We start from the raw sequence: 21,761 nt of genomic DNA, 5'->3' as shown, positions 1-21,761 counted from the left end.
TGCCTACATTGCTTGCCACATGGTCCCTCAACCTTCAAAGCTGACCATGGAGAATATCCCTGGTGTCAGATTCCTCTGATGCTTCAATTCTCTAACTCCCAGAAAAGGGATGTCCGTTTTTAAAAAATATATTTTTATTGATTTCAGAGCGCAAGGGAGAGAGAGATAGAGACATCAATGATGAGAGAGAATCATTGATCGGCTGCCTCCTACATGCCCCCCACTGGGGATCTAGCCCACAACCCTGGCATGAGGCCTTGACCAGAATCAAACCTGGGACCCTTCAGTCCACAGGCTGATGCTCTAGCCATTGATCCAACCCTGCTAGGGCGAGGCATGTCCCTTTTTAATGGTTCGCCCAATTAGGTCCAACTCACCTTGGATAATATCCCTTTTGAAAGTCAATTGTATCACCTAACAGGTTAATCACAAGAATAAAATCCATCATATTCCAAGTCCAGAGGATTAGGCATGTTTACCAGGGAGTAGAGTCTTTGGGGTTCATCTTAGAATTCTGCCTACCACAACAGGTATATAGCAGTTAGCAATGAGTCCTAATTAATTCAGAGAAAATTGTTGAATAATGAAATTTTTAGTAGTTAAAATTTTGTTTTGGGAGAAGAATCTAGCCATTGTTTTAGTATCTTCACTCAGATATTTTGAACTCCCATGAATAGTATATGTGTGTGTGTGTTACATGCCCTTGAGTTGGCTTTGGCTCCTGCTAACCCTAAGGATGAGTGATGGCCACTATGTCCTGTCCTCAGGGGCCCTGCTCAACTCCCGTAGATGCCTGTCTACGACTTCCCTCAGGAGTCTATCTGCCTTATATTTTGTCTTCCTTTTCTCCTGCTGCCTTCTATTTTTCTTAGCACTATTATCTTTTCCAAAGGACGGTGTTTTCTCATCATGCGCCTGAAGTAGAACAGCTTCCGTTTTTTCATTTTTGCCTTCAGCAATGTCTTAGCCTGACTCTGCTCTAGGGCCCATTTGCTCCTCTTTCTGATGGCCCAAGGTATCTGTAGAGCTTTCCAGCAATACTGCCCATCAAATGAATCATTTCTTTGTCCCATCAACCTTCTTCACTGTCATCCATAGCAACTGGGAATACAAGCAGGTGTCATCGGGAAATCTGAACTTGGGGTCAAGAATGAAGCAGGCTCCTGAATCTCTGTGAGACCAACAACTTGTCCAGCACAACACACGCTTCAAACAACCGAGCAGACAACTGTATACGTGGAGATCACCAGATGGCCAATACAGAAATTAAATAGACTGTGTAATTGGAAGCAGGAGCTGGAGAAGATGTTTTTTCTCTGCCAAGACAAGACCAGGAGCAGATTGTGGTACCGGCCATGAACTGTTAGTATCAAACATTAGAGTTAAAGCGGAAGAGCACTAAAATAATTGAAGTGCCCAAACATAACATAAATAACATTCTTGATGGATTTAAAGTCCACATAAAGAACAGATTTGCACATTAAATTTAATTGACTGAGAGCCAGCAGAACTGTGGACAGCAAGGAGAAATATTATAAGAGAAGAATGAGAAAAGACAATTCCAGAAGTAAAAAGAAAAGAAACATCAAGAAGGATGACTGATGAAACACTAAAAATTGTCAGAGACAGGCAAGAGGCAAAAGCAAAAAGTGACGAAGCAAGGTGAGAATCCTGAACGCAGTGTTTCAGGGACTGCCACCTGGAGATACAGGTAGAGATAAACGGAACTATTACAATAGTCAATATACAGAGACAGGACAGAATTAAAAAATAGGGAAAGAGAGCTGTACCAAAAGGTCCCAAAAGTAAAAGGAATATACTAAATATTTACAGTATGCAGACTTTTCATTTGGTTTACATTTTAACACTGTATTGCTCACATGTCGAATTTAAATAATTAATGGAAAGAGAAGGGAAAGTGAAGGGTGCGTTCTGGAATCTATTTTTCAATCACAAAGAGAGTTCTGCTTCTGCAGATATTCATTTAAGATCAAGACCTCTATCCAGTTTGCTTGTAACTGCTCCCTCTTTTACATCTTTGGCTGGAATTAGGATCTTATTCCAGGTATGGCCTTGCCGATTTCCCCCCATTAGCAAGAGTGACTAATTGAATGCCTGTGAAGGTCATCCATTCTGCTGACTTAACCTTGGCAGGCCCGGTGCTGCCTGGAAGAGTGGCCTGTCTGTGTGAGAGCCTGACCCACATCCGCCTTCAGGTTATCTCCTTGGGTTTGAATTCACCCAAAAGGCAGGTGGTGAGAACAGTGGCGTGTCTTTCTTTGAAGCCTGTTTCAGGTCATGGATATATTCATTGAAGAGGAAACAAAGTTTGGGAATATGTTGTGTATCACTTACTATTTCCTGAGATAGATCAGGCGTCAAAAATGTGTTTTTAGACCAGTGATGGCGAACCTGTGACACGCGTGTCAGAGGTGACATGTGAACTTATTTTTTTTTGTTTTTCTTTGTTAAATGGCATTTAAATATATAAAATAAATATCAAAAATATAAATCTTTGTTTTACTATAGTTGCAAATATCAAAAAATTTCTATATGTGACACGGCACCAGAGTTAAGTTAGGGTTTTTCAAAATGCTGACACGCAGAGCTCAAAAGTTTCACCATCACTGTTTTAGACCCTCAGACCAAAGGCCTGAATGCATCACTTTCCCCACCTCAACCCCCAGACACACAGAAAAGGCTTCCTTTCCTCCCGGATGGCTTCCCAGATTTCTCAATTTGGCACCTTAGAACCACAACCAAACCCAAGGGAGCTGACCCCTGGAGTCCCCGTACTGCTCCGAGGGGCAGAAACAGGCAGGAAGGCGCCCTCCTGAGAGGAGTGATGATGGGGGAGGGGGCACCAGAAAGCCTTCCAGGGCACGCAGATGAGGCCCCCTGTCCTGCGTCCAGATAAGCCTGTGCCCCACCGACTCTAACCCTGACAACTGTGGGAAGGATGGAGACCGGGTCCCCAGGGCGGGGAGGTGGCGCGCGGGGGTGCCCTGGGCTGGGGCAGAACATGGGGCGGGGCGGCAGGACCCCGGAGGCCAGGGGAGCGCGCGCCTGGGGCTTGGCGGGCAGCGCGGTTGCCTGGACACCCGGTAACCGACCCCAGGGCCTCGGCTGGGCCTCCGGCGAGCCCCCACGGTGGGCAGGCGTGGCGGGGAGACCGGGGAGCCGGTGAGTGGGGCCGTGGGCAGCATCCAGACCTCAGCATCCTGGGTCGCCTCCCAGGCCTACATCCCCTTGGGATCAAGCCATCAGTTCCCAGTCCCTGCAGGCGGGCTTGGTGTGCCCCGGGAGAGCGTGGGGGTAACCCCGGCCTGGGGAGGGAGGGGAAGCCGCCCTCCTCCGGCCGCCCAGCTGGACCCCACCGTCTGGAGCGGCCCGAAGGCCCTGCCTTTTCCAACAGTCAGTCTTACCATTTACGTTGCCCATGAGGCCTCCTTGCGGTGGCTCGCGCTTTTCTTTTGAATTGCTACTTTAATTCTTCTTTCTGGTACTTCCTTTCCCAAGTATCTGCCCATCAAATACTGCCCGCCTCCTTGCTGGGGATTGTGTCTTGATTGGCTTTCTAGCACCCAGGTGAGAGGACTGACCCGCAGCGCCTCCCTGCGGCAGGTGGGGAAACTGAGGCTCGGAGCTGACACGTGACCCAGCTTCAGACTCGGGACATTAAATCACGTCTCCTGACTCCCAAGTCAAAGCATTTGCTGTTATTTCTTTCCTGACATTCATTGGCTGTTCAATAATTTGGGAACTGACTTGGTTGCTTCCCAGACCTAGTTACGATTGCATGATCAGCCTGGGTATCTTGACCCAAATGTAGCATTCTTAAGACCACCCCCTCCCTGATCACTGTTCCTTGGTTACACTATGACAACAGGTTTTAAGACACCACCTACCCAAGGGAAGAACTCAGAGGTGAACGGTTGACTAATTGTGAGACACATCCAACAGTCGGAAGGATTTTAAGTTGTTAGTTTACACTGAATTATTAGCTAAACATTTACATGGAAGGGTCGTGCATTTTTTACCTTGAGTACATCGTGCTTCTCATTTTATTGTTATAGGCTTTATTAGTAACATATCCAGATAATTACCAGAACTATAAAAGCTCATTCTCCAGGGGTGAGGGAGCCCCATTATTATGGGAACTGCCAGAGCTCCTATCCACACCCCGGCCTTCTCTCTGTTCTTGCCGCAGACTCACCGAACCCGTCACTCATCCTCAGAGTGTGTTCTTCCTGCCCCACTCCCTATCCCAGTGAATGATATCTGCATTCATGATTCTCTTTCCTTTTGAATATGGACTTCGTTTTCCCACTGGTTTATCCCACCAGGCACAACCATAACTGCCAAGAGCTCTGGACGCACAATTTCCGACCCTCCACCCAACAAGAAAATCCAGAAAGGTCCTGGGACCGACACTCCTTAACCTCATTCAGTGCACCTGCCTGTCCCTAGAATCTTCATGTTGGGATAGGGCTCTGAGGATTGACAGTAATCCATCAAACCTTGTTTGAATAGAGAGGGAAAACAATTTCTCAAAAGAAAGGCACGCTCTTTCTTTTAAAAGAAGGAGAGTCAGCAACAATAGTTGTCTGTCTAGAGCAGCGGTTCTCAACCTGCGGGTTGCGACCCCTTCACAGGGGTTACCTAAGACCATTGGAAAATACATATATAATTACATACTGTTTTTGTGATTAATCAGTATACTTTATGTTCAATTTGTAACAATGAAAATACATGCTGCATATCAGATATTTACATGATGATTCATAACAGTAGCAAAATGACAGTTATGAAGTAGCCACGAAAATAATTTTATGGTTGGGGGTCACCACAACATGAGGAACTGTATTAAAGGGGGGCAGCATTAGGAAGGTTGAGAACCACTGGTCTAGAGTGTATCCAGGCATATGACACTGAAGCCTCATGGGACTGCTGGCTACAGGATTGCGAAGGTGCTGGACACTGGAGTCCAGACAACATAGAAAGAGGCTGTATGATAGGAAAGGACAAGTATAGAGATTAAGCTGGAATGCTCAACGGAGTAGAGGAATCTGTGCTGTGGTAAGGATGGAGGGAGAGAACTGGACTGATCAGAAGCCTTTGGATTAGGTGCCTGGACGACAAGGTGTACGCCCACAAGCAGATGGTTGCATGGGTGAGCCTTAATGATCATGCTGTCTGTTTTCTGCACAATAATACCACTAATAAATATAGAAGGCATTTTAAAATTGGTGTTGAACATTTAACCTCAGTTATAATGCTGTGAAAACAAAGACCACCCAAATGAAGACAGACAGCGGCAACTTATTCAGAGCTCGCTGAAGCAAGCGAGTCAGCCGGCATCACTTGTGTTTGGCAGACACTCAAAGGCAAGCAGGGGTGTGGGAAAGTTTTACAGTGGAAAAGGGCAGGCTTCAGGTGTGCTCTGACTGGAGGCTGTTGACATGGGGACGCTGGAGGGGGGCTGACTAGCAGTGGGGGCATCCTCGGTGACTGGCTTGGGAGCTCATTTGGCTTCCTCTGGTCAGTCCTGCGTTAGAAGCACAGGCGAATATTAGGCAAGCTGGCAGTCATTGACAAAGTCCTGATTGTTCTGGGCTGATTACCGCAGAGGTTGTGGTTTGGCTTCCTGGCCTGGTGGGTGCAGAGGTTGTGGGCTAGAATTATATTTTTATATGTAGGCTGGCTATTGTCCATTTGTGCTAGTATATTCAGTCTCTCAATGCTCATAAAAATTCAGTTAGGTTACATTTAATTTTACCGTTATTATAGAAAACCGAGATATGGAGCTATGTGGACAGGTTAAGTATTGAATTCATGAACATTTAATTTGTTAATGAACCCTCATTCATTGACTTTAAACCATTAGCACTTATTAAGCATTTATTGTATGCTGGTCAGTGGATTAAACAGTTTGTATGTATACATTATATTAATCCTCACAGTCATAGAGTGAAGCATTACTGTTTTCACCGTTTTTTTCGGAGGAGGAGACTGGTGCTCAAATACAATAAGCACACTTCTCCAGGTCATATTGCTAGGAAGGCGGCCATCTGGAATGGAATCCCACATCTGACTTTAAAGCTCTGTTCTTTGGCACTTGATTAAACTGTCTGATCATCTCCTACTTTGATCACTGTATCACTTTATTTCACCTTAGTTCGAATCTATGAGTGATACCATCTGGCCTCCTTTCCTGGGTATTTACAGGATGTTTGTGAGAACAAAGGCAACAAAAAGACCTTGCTTTGCCCTGGCCAGTTTGGTTAAGTGGATAGAGGATCGGCCTGTGGATCGAAGGGTCCTAGGTTCGATTTCGGTCAAGGGCATGCGCATACCTCTGTGGCAGGCTTGATCCCCAGCCCCAGTCGTCTGGGTGCATTCTGGAGGAAACCAATCAATGTCTGTCTGTCTGTCTGTCTGTCTGTCTCTCTCTCTCTCTCTCTCTCTCTGCGTCTCTCCCTCTCCCACGCTCTCTAAAAATCAATGAAAATATAACCTCAGGTGAGGATTAAAAAAAAAGAAAAGACCTTGCTCTGTGAACTGAAGGAATTCAACCTACCTTTAGAATGCTGAAAAAGCTTTGCATTAACCACAAACCAATGAAATGAATGAGACGCCTGGGCATGTGAAGTCACACAGTGAAGGTGGAGGGGTAATGACATGGTTGAAAAAAAAACAGTGAAAGAATACAACCAAGAGGGTCCGATAACGTGGATCTAACATGGGTTGCTTCTCTCAATGAACTGCTCAGATAGTTGGCATGGGAAACCAGTTGTTCAAATACTCCTGTGCTGATGATGGTAAGATGCCTCATGGACAAACTGGACAATTAGTTTTTCTTTCTTTTAAATGTTTTTTGAAAATGAGACTTTACTTCTAATATGTTTCCTTGAGGGAAAAAACCTACCCTCAGGAATTGTAATTGTTGGGCCCCCAAATTACACTTGTGACAAATTCGTTGAGAGACTGAAAACTCTGAGTATTTTTGCTAATAAAATAGTTAGCCAGGGCTAGTTATGCGTTAATCACCTCCTGGGTTCCATGCTCATGGAACCCAGTTTGTGTTCGTAGAGCAACTTTATTCCATCCAGGCAGAGGGTATAGCACAGACACAACGGAAGAAAAATGTGGTTGGGAAAGTGTCCAGAGCGCTCAGGCACAGGTTTCTTTGTTCCCTCACCTTGGGGTCATACAGATGCTCTTGGTCCGTACAGGTCTGTAACCACGACTGCTCCGCCTCTGTAGCATGAAACCCGTCTGTTCACAGTTGAGACCTCTTACAATGAGCTCCTCAGATAGACATATTCTAGCTACGTTACCAGACTTTCAAAGACCTCCTCCCCCAGGCTCTACCGGAATTAGGTGCAAATATAAATCCACTTATTAGCACTACTAAACAGTGCTGGCCGGTGGATACATCCTGCTCTTAAATCATTTACAGACCCGCGATTTCAAAACATCATTTATCTTTAGTTAATGCGTCCATAGCATGAGCCCAGGGTCAGCAGCTCTAGAGATAAGTGCAATTAATCCAAGCCAGCTAAGATGAACCCAGTGTGTGCATAGCCTGTGGACCCAGCAACTTGCAAGCCAAATGTTCCAGCCTTTTCCACACAGAACTAGCACACAAAAACACGTCCTCTTGGCATCTACATGTCACTTCATGTGGAGCTCTTTCCACCCCAAGAAGTGTGGTCGGCCATGCCTTTCTTTCCCCCTATTCCTTCACTCCTGAGTTTCTTGCTACCTAAATTCTGCTACCATGACCTAAGGTAAACACTCATGTTAAGGTCACCCATGACCTACTGCTTTTATCTTATGTCACCGTTTCTGAAGCTCTTTGGGCTCCTTCTGAAACGCCTTTCTCTAGGTCAGCGGTTCTCAACCTGTGGGTCGTGACCGCTTTGGGGGTTGAACGACCCTTTCACAGGGGTCGCCTAAGACCATTGGAAAACACATATATAATTACATATTTTTGTGATTCATCACTATGCTTTAATTATGTTCAATTTGTAACAATGAAAATACATCCTGCATATCAGATATTTACATGACGATTCATAATAGTAGCAATATTACAGTTATGAAGTAGCAACGAAAATAATTGTATGGTTGGGCATCACCACAACATGAGGAACTGTATTAAAGGGTCGTGGCGTTAGGAAGGTTGAGAACCACTGCTCTAGGTGTCTATGCCCTCATTCATTCCAGTTTCTGTTTCCCCTGCAACTTTTCTAGAGATTGTTAATGTTCATTTTCTTGGCTTTGCACTGTCAACATTCCTTTGTGTGTGTGTGTGTGTGTGTGTGTGTGTGTGTGCGGTCTTATCCAACTACCAGCTTCACAAGGGTAATACCCAAACCTCTAGCTCCAGTCTCAAACTTCCTCAGAAATATTGGACGCACATATGTTACAAACATTAAGAAGCACCCTCTACACAAAGACCCAATTTAGGATAATGGCAGGGCCATCTACTCACTCAGGTGTGCTAGAAACATGGGAGTTATTCTAGATTTATCCCTCTCTGTTTCCTGACACATCCAATTTCTCACCAAATCCTGCTATTTGAGCTCCTGAAATACATTTTAGTTCTTTCTTCTCCTCTCCTTTCGGCTTCCTCTAGCTTAATTAAAAAAAAAAAACACCACAAACTTACCTTGATTGCTTCAGTAGTCTTCTGGTTGATCATTTTCACCTCTTCCAATTAACCCTCTAGCGCATGGTACTGCATTTTGATGACCTTTTCATTGATGTCTTCCTGCAAAAGATCCTAAGTGTTAAAAAAGAGGTCTTGTTTATTTTTGTATCATCAGTGCCTAGCTTATCATGTAGATCCAATAAGTATTTTTCAGTGAATAAATGAATGCAGAGTTTAGAAAATATGTATGGAAAACGGTTACATGGTATAGACTTGCTTGAGAACAATATTGTCTAAAAGACTTTTCTGAAATAATAGAACAGTTGCTCAATGCAGTGACCACTAGTTACCTGTGGCTGTTGAGTTTTTGAAGGGGGCTAGTGTGGTCGAGAAACTGAAGTTTTAATTTTAAATTTCCATATGGCTAGTGACTATAGTATAGGACAACACAGCTCTAGAAAATAGATCCAGAAATGGCTGTATAAAAACCATGTGAAATGAACTCTTATGTGAAATGAACTAAAAGGAGTTTTCTATTATGTTCCACTAACTATTACCACTTCCGACGAAAATTCTGGAGATGTTCTCTCACACGAAATTATATAATTCCAGTTAAGAAGTATTTTTAAGCACTCAATATTTGCCAGGCACTGTGGATTAAAAGAAGAATTAAGCACATAATTTGTGCATTCAGAGATGCAACAGAAAAATGCTACCTACCTGGTAATGGAATTTATCTCTGAAATATTGAAATTTGGGGGACATTTTTGAAGAGGTAAGACCATGGGAAAGAACATTTTAAATTACTTTTCCCTCTTTCCCCCTTCCTCCTCCCATATCTATTCCCTGAAGTAGTGCAGGGAGTGGAATTGCCGGAATTATACTTGTGATGATGAGGACAATTTCATATGCCTGCATACCTCTGCTGAAGTAAAGTGATGCTGAACTTTTGCTGGCTTATTTGACTCACTTAGTTTTTGTTATGTATTATCCCTTTTCAAGCTACTACTGTGCATCTGCTTGATATCTCACTGCTTTCAGATTTTAATTTCTTGGCATATACAATATAATATCAAAGACGACCCAATATCATATCCCTCTGGCTCTAGACAATTCCAAGAAGCTGTGTCATTCATTATAACTGGCTGTTTGTGGCATGATATCAAGTTTTCAATCAGTATGACAGTATTTATAGCCACATTAACTTAGATCGGTTAGCAAATATTATGCCATGAGATCATGTATAAAATGATATCAGTAGGGCCCATATATGTAGAATATGATGTATTTCTTTACCCACTAATTTGAGCATTTCCACAGAAAACTGCCATAAGAAGCTCTTGGCATAATTCCTTTGTAATAAATTCCGAATGCTGCTTATTACTTTTGATTTTCTTATGCTCCAGATGGCTACACATTTGCACTCTAATTGTGTTGTTTCTCTATGTACAGATTTCTTACTGTGTGCTATTATTGATTTATTTTCATTTATATCTTTGTTTTGTCTTGAAGTAAACAAAATTATTTCTCTTAACTGGTAACATAAGGACAATAAGAAATCAGAGGAAAGCTTGATTTTCCAGTGTGATTTAATATTTCTCAAGAGCTTTGCCACTGGATGAATTTTGATCTCTCTACTGCACATCAATAATTCAAATAATTTAGTAGTGAAAATGATACAACTCCTAGAAAATATACTAATTATTGCTGGTATTGAGATCTTTACTAAGTCATAGTAATTTAAAAAATCCAAACGTGTATGCATTAAAATCTTTCAAAAATAGAATCATTAATGAAAGCATTACTTACTTTTTCCCTTATGTATAATGATTCCTCCATAGTAACATCCATTTTGATTTTTTTTTGAAGTATACCTTTCCATACAAAGAACTCATTCCTGTTGAATTATTGTCCAATCATGGAATGAAAATCTATTAAGGTGCATTGCTGTTCAGAACGAATCATGTAATAGGAAACCTCAGTATTTTATTAAATTTTCTCAAGTAACAGCCTAAAGCTGTAGTCACAGGGAAATAGAGCTTTATTGTCAAACTTCACTCTATACTTCTTTATGTTCTTTTTGGTTTTCGTCTCATATTTTCCTTCCCTTTGGATAACTTACTGGGCTCTGGGAAAGAACATAGAGGAGGAACGCTGAGTGAAGAGTGGGTGACGGGTGAATGGCTGCAGTGCGTTACCTGTTTTCAATTAGTGTTTGAAGAACCATCGGAGGAGAAAAATGACCTTTGCCGAGGTCATATTCAAGGGAGAGTTAGTCTTTCCATTTTTATTAAATTTTAATTTGGTAGCTCATATGAACTAGGATCCTTTCTTGTTTAGTAACATATGCTTTGCATTAATTCAGTAGCTTGCATATTGGGAAAGATCATTTAGGGAATCTGGGTGAGTAAAAATTGGATACACTCTGGGGGCTCCATGCTAATGTATGGATATCCTTCTTGCAGAAGCAGAAAAATCACACTAGGTATCAATTCTCAATTTAATTTTAGAAATATCGCTTGTAGGAAAACTCTGAAATCCACTCAGATCCAACCTTTAAAGCAACCTTTATCCAACCTTTAAGACCTACAAGGTTTATTTAAAAAACAAGTCAGAACGAACAGTGCTACATTTGAAGAACAAACATATATTGGTGAATGTTGTTAAAATTCCCAAACTACTATTAACAAACAGTGGGTAGTTTCTCCATTATTCAAATGTGACCTCAGATAGTTGACAATCCAAGTCTTTCTTATAAAGGCAATAAGTACACCTCTGGAAAGATCGTATCTTACGCGCCTTAATGCCACACCAGTCAACGTAACTGTCAACATTTAGTTCCTTAGTAGACAAGAGATTGACAAAATTGTAAAATCTGCTTGTTGATACCTTTAAGCAAGTAATTAAATCAATGGTCAAAGGCATGCAATTTACTAATGCATCATAAATGAAGTGCAGCTAGAAATAGCATGGAGATAACGCTTTCTCCATTGCTAGGTTCAGTCCTTCTTTACATAAGTTACTAGAAGCATTTTTCAAAAGAGATCTGTTTCTTCATTGTTGGAGGGCCAGAGTGTGTAAGATGAGAAGAGCCTTTATTGGCATGTGCACTTAGAAGTATTGGTGTGTGTGTGTGAGTGCGTGTGTGTGTGCGCGCACGCGTGCGCTGTATGGGGAGAGAGCATGATGGGTTAATGCTAACATTGCTAACGTTTGGGCTGGAGAAATATATTACTGCCATCCTTAAGTGAAAGTCCATTAGAAAAACTGCAGAAAGAGAGTTAGCTCCTACTAGCAATAATATACTTCCATTGGTGGAGAAAGCATGGGTCTCAGTTTACAAACTGAACGCGGTAAAGAACCCCACTCTTAAACGTTTTTTCCTAAATCAACTAAATTCAAACTTGGTGGCCGCATCCCGTCAGTTCAGTAGGAACTGTGCCATCATTCATTCTTGGTTTCACCTCTACCTCCCTCCCTACATCCATCCAAACCATTTGTGCTAAGTATTTGGGGTCTCTGGGTGTGCGTGAGTATGCGGAAGTATGGTAACTGTCCCAGCACCTTCTTTCCATGTGTCATTAATTCCACAGGGTGGCCCCATCTTTTCACGGGCCTCTTAGATTTCAGAGCTCTGCTGGGCTGATGCCCTAGGAGTATGGAAGTCGGGTGCAGTTGGAAGCCCTAATGCATATGAAACAGCCTCTCTAAGTGCACCACCCCCCTCCCCCAGTTCTGGTCACCTCCTTGGTTGCAGCCACATCCTCCTTGGATCCCCAGACCTCCTGCATCACCAGGTCTTGGGAATACTTCTACCCAACTCACTGATCCTACCTTCCCCTCTGGGACAGCCCATGCACTAAAGATCAAACATACTTCAGGCGGCCTTTGCTCTTCTCCAAGCCCAAATTCTGGAGACAAAGAACTAGAACATCTTGTTGTGATATTGACATGGGAGTGGGTGGGTTGGGGGAACACATGGGGAGAACAGACACTTTAATATTTCAATACATTTATCTGGCAGCATAATATTTTAACAAGCATGGTGTTATTAGGGGAGGAGAGAGTATGATTTGGTTATACATACAAAAATGTCAACAAGGAAAAGGTTCCCATTTTAGGTGAGAGAGAAAATAATGTTACAAGAAGGTGCTTAGCATTCTACACAGAATGACTGGGAAACACAGCATATATAACCCAACTCTACCTGTGAGGTACTCACAGGCTTCTGCTTGCTTTTGGTAACAAGCAGGTTCTTTGTGGGGCTCTGTGGGCAAATAGTCTAGTTTGCCTGACGAATGTAGATAAGTGATTTGCAGCCCGATTACCTAGATAAAACTAATTTCTAGGTGAACGTGATTTTTCTTTCCATTTTCTATTTCATTAAGTATAATTCCTGAATTTTAAAAGGCTTTTTAGAGATTTTAATAGTTACCTTTCTCAAAATAAACATGTACCACTATATATTATTTTCTCTCCCTGATAGGATTCAGGTAATATATCCATGCACAAACATGCTAATGCCTTATGCGACATTCTTTTGCAGTTTGCATGTCTATATTACCTTTTGTTATGTGATAACTTGATTCTTCTATTACTTTACTGTATTATAACTTCAGAAAAACAGTTTCATATTTTTATTATGGCAGATTAAACACTTTTCTTATATTTGTTCACGCTTCAGCCCCCCCAACCCCCGTGTGTGTGTGTGTGTGTGTGTGTATGTGTGTGTTTGTGTGTATGTGTGTGTTTGTATGTGTGTGTGTTTGTGGTGTGTGTGTGTTTGTGTGTGTGTGTGTTTGTATGTATGTATGTGTGTGTGTGTGTGTGTGTGTATGTGTGTGTGTGGTTGCATGTATGTCTGGGGATTGCCAGTACCAGGTCCTTTGTTCATTTTTTTCTGCTTGGATATTTCATTTTTTCTTGCCAATTTTTTCCAGCTATTTATATATGTCAGAAATTCTTTGTTACCACATTTCAAGTATTTCTTCCTGACTTGAGTGATATTTGTGTAGCTGGAAGCTTTACATTTTTATGGAGTCATATCTCTAGAACTTTATGTGTTTTTGGTGTTATGCTCAAAGAAGCCTTTCTAATCTTATTTTTATATAAACAGTTTCCTCTAGCTGTTTGCTTTTCTTTTACATCTGAGCTTTTAATCTATTTGGTTTTGAGAGGAATTCTACAGTTCCCAGGCACTTCGTAATCATTTCCCCTGATTCTGTTCAAACCAGGTTTACATTTTTTAAATGACTGGGAAATACTGAACATGTTATTCTTATTTTATTTCTGTATTATTATTTTTAAGATATATTCTTATTGATTTCAGACAGGAAGGGAGAGGGAAAGAGAGATAAAAACAGCAATGATGAGAGGGAATCATTTATCAGCTGCTTTCTGCATGTCCCACACTGGTGATTGAGCCCACAACTCAGGCATGTGCCCTGACCAGGAATCGAACCGTGACCTCCTGGTTCATAGGTCAATGCTCAACCACTGAGCCATGCTGGCCGGGCAATCCCTATTTTAAAGAGTTACTGCACACATAGCACATTATAGGGTTCTGAGAACTCTTTTCTTACCTTTGTTTCACCCTAGGACACTGGTCGCCTTTTAGCGGGACGATAGCATGGTCAGAATAGCAAGGTCACAGACTCCGGGGCTAAGCCCGGTCTGCACTGCACAGGGACAAGAGAGTGACCTGCGAGTGCTGAACCTCTTAGTGCTGCCGGGTCTCTTTTGCAAAACGGGAGTAATGGGAGCTTCGCCACAGGCTGTTGAGGAGCAGAGGCATAAACATGGGGCACGTCTGAAGTGCAAGGTATCATTTTTGTTTTCCTTGGGTTAAGCCTCCCCTAGCTATTTCATGAGTTAGCAACTTCTCCAATTAAATTAAAACTTTTGGCGGGCTGGGGTTGTGTCTTAATCATTCTCTTGTATTTCACAAAATAACTATCAGAAATAGAAATGGTCAATAAATAGTTATTGACTTTCTTTTAAAAAAATAACATTGAAAGGCATATTTCTTTAGGAGCAAAAGTTATCTTTTAGGAAAACGGCATAGTATTTCCTAATTAAAAAAGTATTTTTTTCCATAACAATTTGAAACTTCAAATGTGTAAGAATTTGTTATTTTGCATTTGAGACATTTGTTGAACATGAACAATTTAAGTACTTTACATATTGTCAGCAAATGTAAATATTTCTCAGTATGCTCACTATAAAATCATTGATGTAGTAACTCAGAGTTAAAATAATAACTTAATACCAGATATTGATCTATGAAATAATTTAATATCATGAAAGCTGATTTGAATTGCTCGCCATTTTTTATGTCTCAAGTGATTACCAGAAGGTGAAAAGCTCATCTCTTTACTCAAATTCAGAATACAGAATGATATAGCTTTCTGAATATATGTGTAGAAATTGAAATTTTAAGTTCTAATTTGATTTGCAGAGAAAATGATATTTAATCTTTCTGAAGTTGTGCCTGGTTTTAGTAACAACATGAAATATTAATTTAACGCATCTTAACTCTAGTCTATTGGATGTAATACAGACATAATATAAAGTCAATAGAATATTAAAGAAAGAGAGGTTAAGAATCAAAGGAATAGAGTTTAAAGATTTAGAAAAGAAATTATTATAGATACTTATAGGAAATATGTGGGAAAATACCTTGTCTTTTTGCAATTTTCTTTACTATTGTACAATGCCTTAAAGGTTGAAAAGATGTTCTTTGTGAAAACAACACCCAAAGAAGGCTTTATTCTTTATTCTATTACTATTGTGGTATTATGAACTTTCTAATTTAGGATTTTTAAAAGTTTGGAACTCAGGTTAAAATGAAAGCCAATATTTGATAGATGCATGTTTGGTTGCACCATCTGCTTTTAGTATTTATTTGATAATCATTTTTCTTCACTGTTTCTTGAAATAACCTTGAAAATGGTTATAAAGAATCAAGCATAACAATTACATGTTGAAAATTGAAATGTTTCCCCCAGAATCTGTGATTGGCATAATATTATGCCAATATTATGACCTGTAGTCTATTATAAATATGAACCTTTTTAATGTTTAAGGCAGGAGGTTATGCTATTTCCCTTTATGAACAATCATTGTTTTTGAGTTTTCACTCTGTTGGGATTTGATAATAAAAAAATAAATAAGACAAAATCCTTGTCCTGTCAGGTCTCATAATTCAATGGAAAAACACACATGTGCACAATTATTTAGGAAACTATATATAATCAGTGCAATAGGATACTGAACTGATAAGAAAGTACAGGGAGAAGGAGTTAAGTAAATTATTTTTGTAGTAAGAAAAGGAGACATTATATTAGAGACCCAAGAAAAGGTGGAGTGAAAAGATCTGTATAGAAGGGATTGGAAAAATGGAGTCATATGGCTTATTTTGATGGATGACTGGTGAACGTGTGGTAAAGAGGCAAGGAGTGGCAGGGATATACAAAGAAATATATTCATTGTCTCACAAACATGTAACTTATAGGCCCTGTCTTAAAGTCCTTTGTTGTTACTAAAATGTATATAATATAAATTGGGCCCTAACTGGTTTGGCTCAGTGGATAGAACATCGCCCTGCGGACTGAAGGGTCCCAGGTTCGATTCCAATCAAGGGCATGTACTGTGGTTGTGGGCACATCCCCAGTAGGGGGTGTGCAGGAGGCAGCTGATTGATGTTTCTCTCTATCTCTCTCCCTTCCTCTCTGTAAAAAATCAATAAAATATATTAAAAAAAATAAATTGGTGAGTACCTTAAGGGCACAGATTATGTCTTCTTTGTCTCTGTACCTTAAACAAGTAGCACAGTGACATAAACAAGATTCAAGTTATAAATTGCTACAAGAATCAATGAATAGTTAAAATGAAATGAATCAAGCATGCTGAGTATTAAAGTGAAGTGGATCTTAGAAAGTAATGGAGTCCAGTCGCAGATATCCCCCGAATCCTTCCTATATTAATACTTAATAAATGATTTTGTAGGCTCTCCGTAATAACTTTTAGTATGTAATGCTTTAACGTAGATTGTTTGCAGTAGAAAAACTCAGATAGTCACAAACGTTCCTGAAAGATTGCCGAAATATTCTGTTTGTCTGCCAGCCATTTCTGGAACAGAGCCTCTAGGCTACAGTCTCTTATCCCCAGTCCCACCATCCCCAACATTAGAGTGATGCCAGGCTCTGCCAGTACAGCGACCTCACCCCTAACTATAATTGTGCCCAGAAATAGAGAGCAGGCTTAAGCTGGTGTAATAATAGTATCCTGACTTCCCAGCAACAATTGACTGGGTTAAATATATAGGCACTTGGCTCAAGTGAGGCTAATTAAAATCCTCTCAGAGATCATTGGAATCATATCTGAGAAACAGCCAGCATTTCTGGTGGCTGATCCTCTACAATATGAAACTCAGGAGGGGTCAACAGCCCTAATTTCTGAAACATATAAAAAGTCAAGTTGTAGAAAGAAAACTAGAATGAATATGAAAAGCATCTCTGAGGCTGAGGGGAAGGGAATGCTGATGACAGGTGAGTCCCCGTATTCCTGTTCCTTTTATGGACGGACTGCTGATATTTAGCATCAATTAACCAGTATCTTTTCCACAGACAGTCCTTTTTATGTCGCAGCTATTCTTTTTGTGTGTGTGTTTTGCATTTGTTTTTGCTTAAACTGAGTTTCTGTTATCTGCAACTATAGAACTAATATATTTGGCAATCTGGTTTATACGTTTTAGATCGTCAGTCTCAGTAGTGGCTGGTCATTCCTCTGCTTAGTCAAGACCCAAATCTATGATCACTGACTTTGGCCAGGATTCTGATTCTGATTCCTGTTTGCTGCCTTGCTTGATGGTCTGCATTTGTATTCTGTGTTTATCAGCTGGATTTAACTGGTTTAGGGGTTTAGAAGTTATATAAATAGAACATTGACATAATTTTTGATCCATAAAATGTAAAGAAATGTGTTTAAAATCTCAGCCATATTATGGGGTGAAAAGTTGGAAAAATTAATTCCTTTTTTAATACTCTAATAGTTCATGAAGTATTTCCCAATGCCAGACTTTTTTAAAGCCTCTTTGTGAAAAGAGTGTAGATTTCTAATTATTATTGGGGACATTTAGATTTGGATAAAGTAAATCAGCTGAACTATTGTTAAAAACAGCAAGAGTTAACAGTTAAATGTTTTTAATAATTACTGGTAGAACATCAGGATGTTTGCAAGTTTACTAGGAAGCATGTGTGAGGGACTCATGCCTGCTGAGATGACGTGAGACTAAGTCTAAAGTTGCGTAATACTGTCATGAGAATATGAAAGAATGGGAAAGGGGCATTAATTTCACAGCCTTCAGAAATCCATTAGTAATAGGGGTAAAAAGAAACAGCATCTTACAAAGATAAAATCGATGAAGTTTTAGAAGAGTAGACGGAACTTACTGTCATTAAGTGTAAGGCTTTAACATTTGAGGGTGTTGGGATAAGTTTTCTAAGTTGTCTAACCACAGATTTTGATGTTGTTTGTGGATTTGTGCAATTGGTGACCCAAATTTATATATAAATATATACATATATATAATCTCCTATATAATTAAAGCCTAATAGGCCAAGTGTCCAATCGGCTGTTCAATCAATCAAAGCGTAATATGCTAATGATATGCTAAGGCCGCTCAACCGCTCACTATGACATGCACTGACCACCAGGGGGAAGATGCTCGAACTGGTAGGTTAGCTTGCTGCTGGGGTCCAGTCAATTGGGACTGAGTGAGATGGGCCAGACATGCCCTGAAGCTCTCCCTCGGCCTGGCCTGCCCCCTCTCGCAATCCGGGACTCCTTGGGGGATGTTGGAGAGCTGGTTTTGGCCCAATCTCGAAGGCCAGGCCGAGGGACTCCACTGGTGCACGAATTTGTGCACTGGGACTCTAGTATACATATATATGCTTATATCCATTAAAAATAAAACAGTTTAAAAATAAATTGGAGTAAACTGGGAGAAAAGTCTTTGCAATGCATACTAATAACAGAAGACTATATCTAGAACTGTTAGAGAATAAAAACAACAAGCATAACCCAGCACGTGTTTTCCCATATGTATACCCTGGAGATACTCTCATATAATACAGAAAAGTATACAAGAATATACGTTTTCATAGCCGACTTAATTACAATAGGGAAACATCTCCAAACAACTGAAATGCTCATGGACAGGAGAACCTCTGCATGAAAAAGAATGAAATGTAGCTGTGTGTAACAACACAGCTAAACCTCAAAAACACACCAGAGAAAAAAGAAGTTGTAGAATGATGTGTAGAGTATGATATCATTCATATAAAGGGGTAAACCCTAAACTAATAAATACAGCATATTGTTTTGAGGTACATAGGTAGTAAAAATAAACTGACACCATGGGAATTATATTTTGGATGCTTGTAATTTCTGGTGAGGGAGGAAGGGAAATGTGACCACTGAGGAATACACTGGAATTTGAATGTTTTCATTAGCCACTTATTTCTTAGGCTGCATTGTAAGAATGAAGATTATGTTTTTATATTGCTATGCAATGTTTCACAATAAGAATACCTAAAACAAACAATCTTATATAATAAAGAGCTAATATGCTAATTAGACCAGACAGCAGAACAACGGTCTGATGACCATCCAGACGAAGCCGGGGGCTGTGAGGGCCGAGCCCCTTGCACAAATTTTATGTATCGGGCCTCTAGTTACAATTGAATCATGAGAGAAAAATGGGTAAAAGAGGGTTTCCTTCTTTGTAGAAACATTGACAGCTCAGAAATTTTGTTTAAGCAACGAGGAAGCAAACAAAATTTGAGGAATATGGTGACTTGCTGAGATGCCAACCTAAGAGTGGTTTAACAAAAGGAATTCTCTGTGTAAGATGCTTTCAAGTATGGAAACAAGGAAAAAAAATTCTAATAGAAAACTCAAGAACAGGACCAGTGCCGTAGGGTGAGATTTTGAATTGCCTAGATCCGTGGTCGGCAAACTGCGGCTCACGAGCCACATGCGGCTCTTTGGCCCCTTGAGTGTGGCTCTTCCACAAAATACCATGTGTGGGCGCACACGTACAGTGCGATTGAAACTTCCTGGCCCATGCGCAGAAGTCGGTATTTTGTGGAAGAGCCACACTCCAGGGGCCAAAGAGCCGCATGTGGCTCGCGAGCCGCAGTTTGCCGACTACTGGCCTAGATAATTTGAGGCTGGGCTTCTGTCTGGGGCAGTCTTCACATACACTTCATTTCTGTTTTATTCTGTTCCTCAGGATACAGACTTCTGGGGTCTCCTAGGACTGGGTTAATTTTCCAGGGCACCTATGCTTGGCAGAGATTGGACTCCTTCCTTTGTTTCCAAAATTTTGTGTGTCTGTTACAAGTACTGCCTAGGGTCTCAGCTGCCCCCACAGGTCAGATGTTGCCCTGGGAAGAGTGACTTTACATGTTGGTCTCACCTCTCTGGATTCTGCCTTCTATCAGATCTTGACCTAGGTATTCATTATCACCTTGTTAATTCTCAGATGCTTTCATGAAGATTTAAAAAATATGTTTTCACCAGATTTTATTAGCATTTTTATTAAAAATATCTGAAAGCATAGAAGTGTTACCCAGTTCTACATTTTTGAAACAATTCATTTTCTTCTTTTTAATTATATTTTTTTCTAGTAATTTTGTGTAAAAGAGGAAATAGGAGTATATGTTTCAACTACAATTTTCATCAAATTAAAAAAAAATGTTTACATAAAATAGAACTTAATTATGTACTTTCCTACAGCTTCCTTTCCTTTAATAAGTTGGTCTTGATGGAGTAAATTGATTTATTCAAAAAGCACTGTACTTGGATTCATGGTTTTCTTTCGTAGCACTCTTCCCTAAGTAGTCTTTTTACACTGAATGAATTTACTAATTTCAGTCAGGATTTTCGAGTTGTAAAATAAAAAAAAATGAACTAAATTATTTCTAATCTCCAAGCTCTCTAATGCTTTAGGTCTACAAATTAAAAAAGGTAGCTACTATTAGTTCTATTATAAAATTGTAACAGCAAACCAGGGGACCAAAGAACCCTCTTTAATGAGGATTTTCATACTTGGTGTTCCTACGTAGGATCAGAATAGTCTTGGTAGGAGAAAGAGTATATTGTTGGATTTCCTTACATTTTAAACGTAACTTAGTATTGATATATATATATATATATATATATATATATATATATATATATACACACACACACACACACACACACACACACACAATAATACGGGAAGCCTTACCCTGACTATCAGTTTTTGAACTGACCATTTTTACTGAAATTAAATATACATGAATATTGATTTATGATATGTAAATATTTTTCTTCCTAATTAGGTCTCGAAATACTGCAAATAGCCATGCCTGAAAACAAGACAGCTTCCTCTTCTCCCTCTGGAGATGATCAAACTAAGAAAGGTAAAGTTATCCGTAAGCGGTTTTCTTTGAAACCAGGTCATAGGTCAGTGATGGCGAACCTTTTGAGCTCGGCGTGTCAGCATTTTGAAAAACCCTAACTTAACTCTGGTGCCGTGACACATAGAGAAATTTTTTGATATTTGCAAGCATAGTAAAACAAATATTTATATTTTTGATATTTATTTTATATATTTAAATGCCATTTAACTAAGAAAAATCAACCAAAAAAATGAGTTCACGTGTCACCTCTGACACGCGTGTCATAGGTTCGCCATCACTGTTAAGTGCAATTCAGTCGGTCACAGAAGGAAGCAGCTCCAAAGGCAGTGAGGCGTCTTCTCCAGGCTCAGGGATCACAAACCTAAACTTGCGGGGCAGGAAGGTGAGGGGAGCGGAAGGAGTGCGTCGGTTTAAGAAAAACCCACTATCCGGATTAGCTAGGAAGTGGAGGATATTTGTATTTCGATGACATGAGATCCAATATTTGGAATGCTGGCACAAATAGTGATCATCAGTTAAAATTAATTTCTGTCTCTTTGGCATCATTCCTCCATTAAGCTCCCCATCCTCCATGCAAAACAACCGACCTCTATAGAGAGCGTTCAGTTCATCAAGCAAAGCACTGACAT

At 40.3% G+C, this 21,761-nt stretch overlaps 1 protein-coding gene across 1 annotated transcript in view; it reads left to right on the top strand.

Annotated features, from left to right (window-relative positions):
• Positions 1–21,074: 21,074 nt before the first annotated feature.
• Positions 21,075–21,761, top strand: part of CCDC178 (coiled-coil domain containing 178) — a 229,674-nt gene continuing 228,987 nt past the window's right edge. The window contains exon 1 of the mRNA XM_036322651.1: positions 21,075–21,132. Within this exon, the coding sequence (XP_036178544.1) occupies positions 21,075–21,132 (58 nt within the window). The remainder of the gene's footprint in view (positions 21,133–21,761) is intronic.

The sequence above is a fragment of the Myotis myotis genome, unplaced genomic scaffold, assembly GCF_014108235.1.
Source record: "Myotis myotis isolate mMyoMyo1 unplaced genomic scaffold, mMyoMyo1.p scaffold_m19_p_9, whole genome shotgun sequence".
NCBI classification, from domain to species: domain Eukaryota; kingdom Metazoa; phylum Chordata; class Mammalia; order Chiroptera; family Vespertilionidae; genus Myotis; species Myotis myotis.
This window is presented reverse-complemented; position numbering and strand designations above follow the sequence as displayed.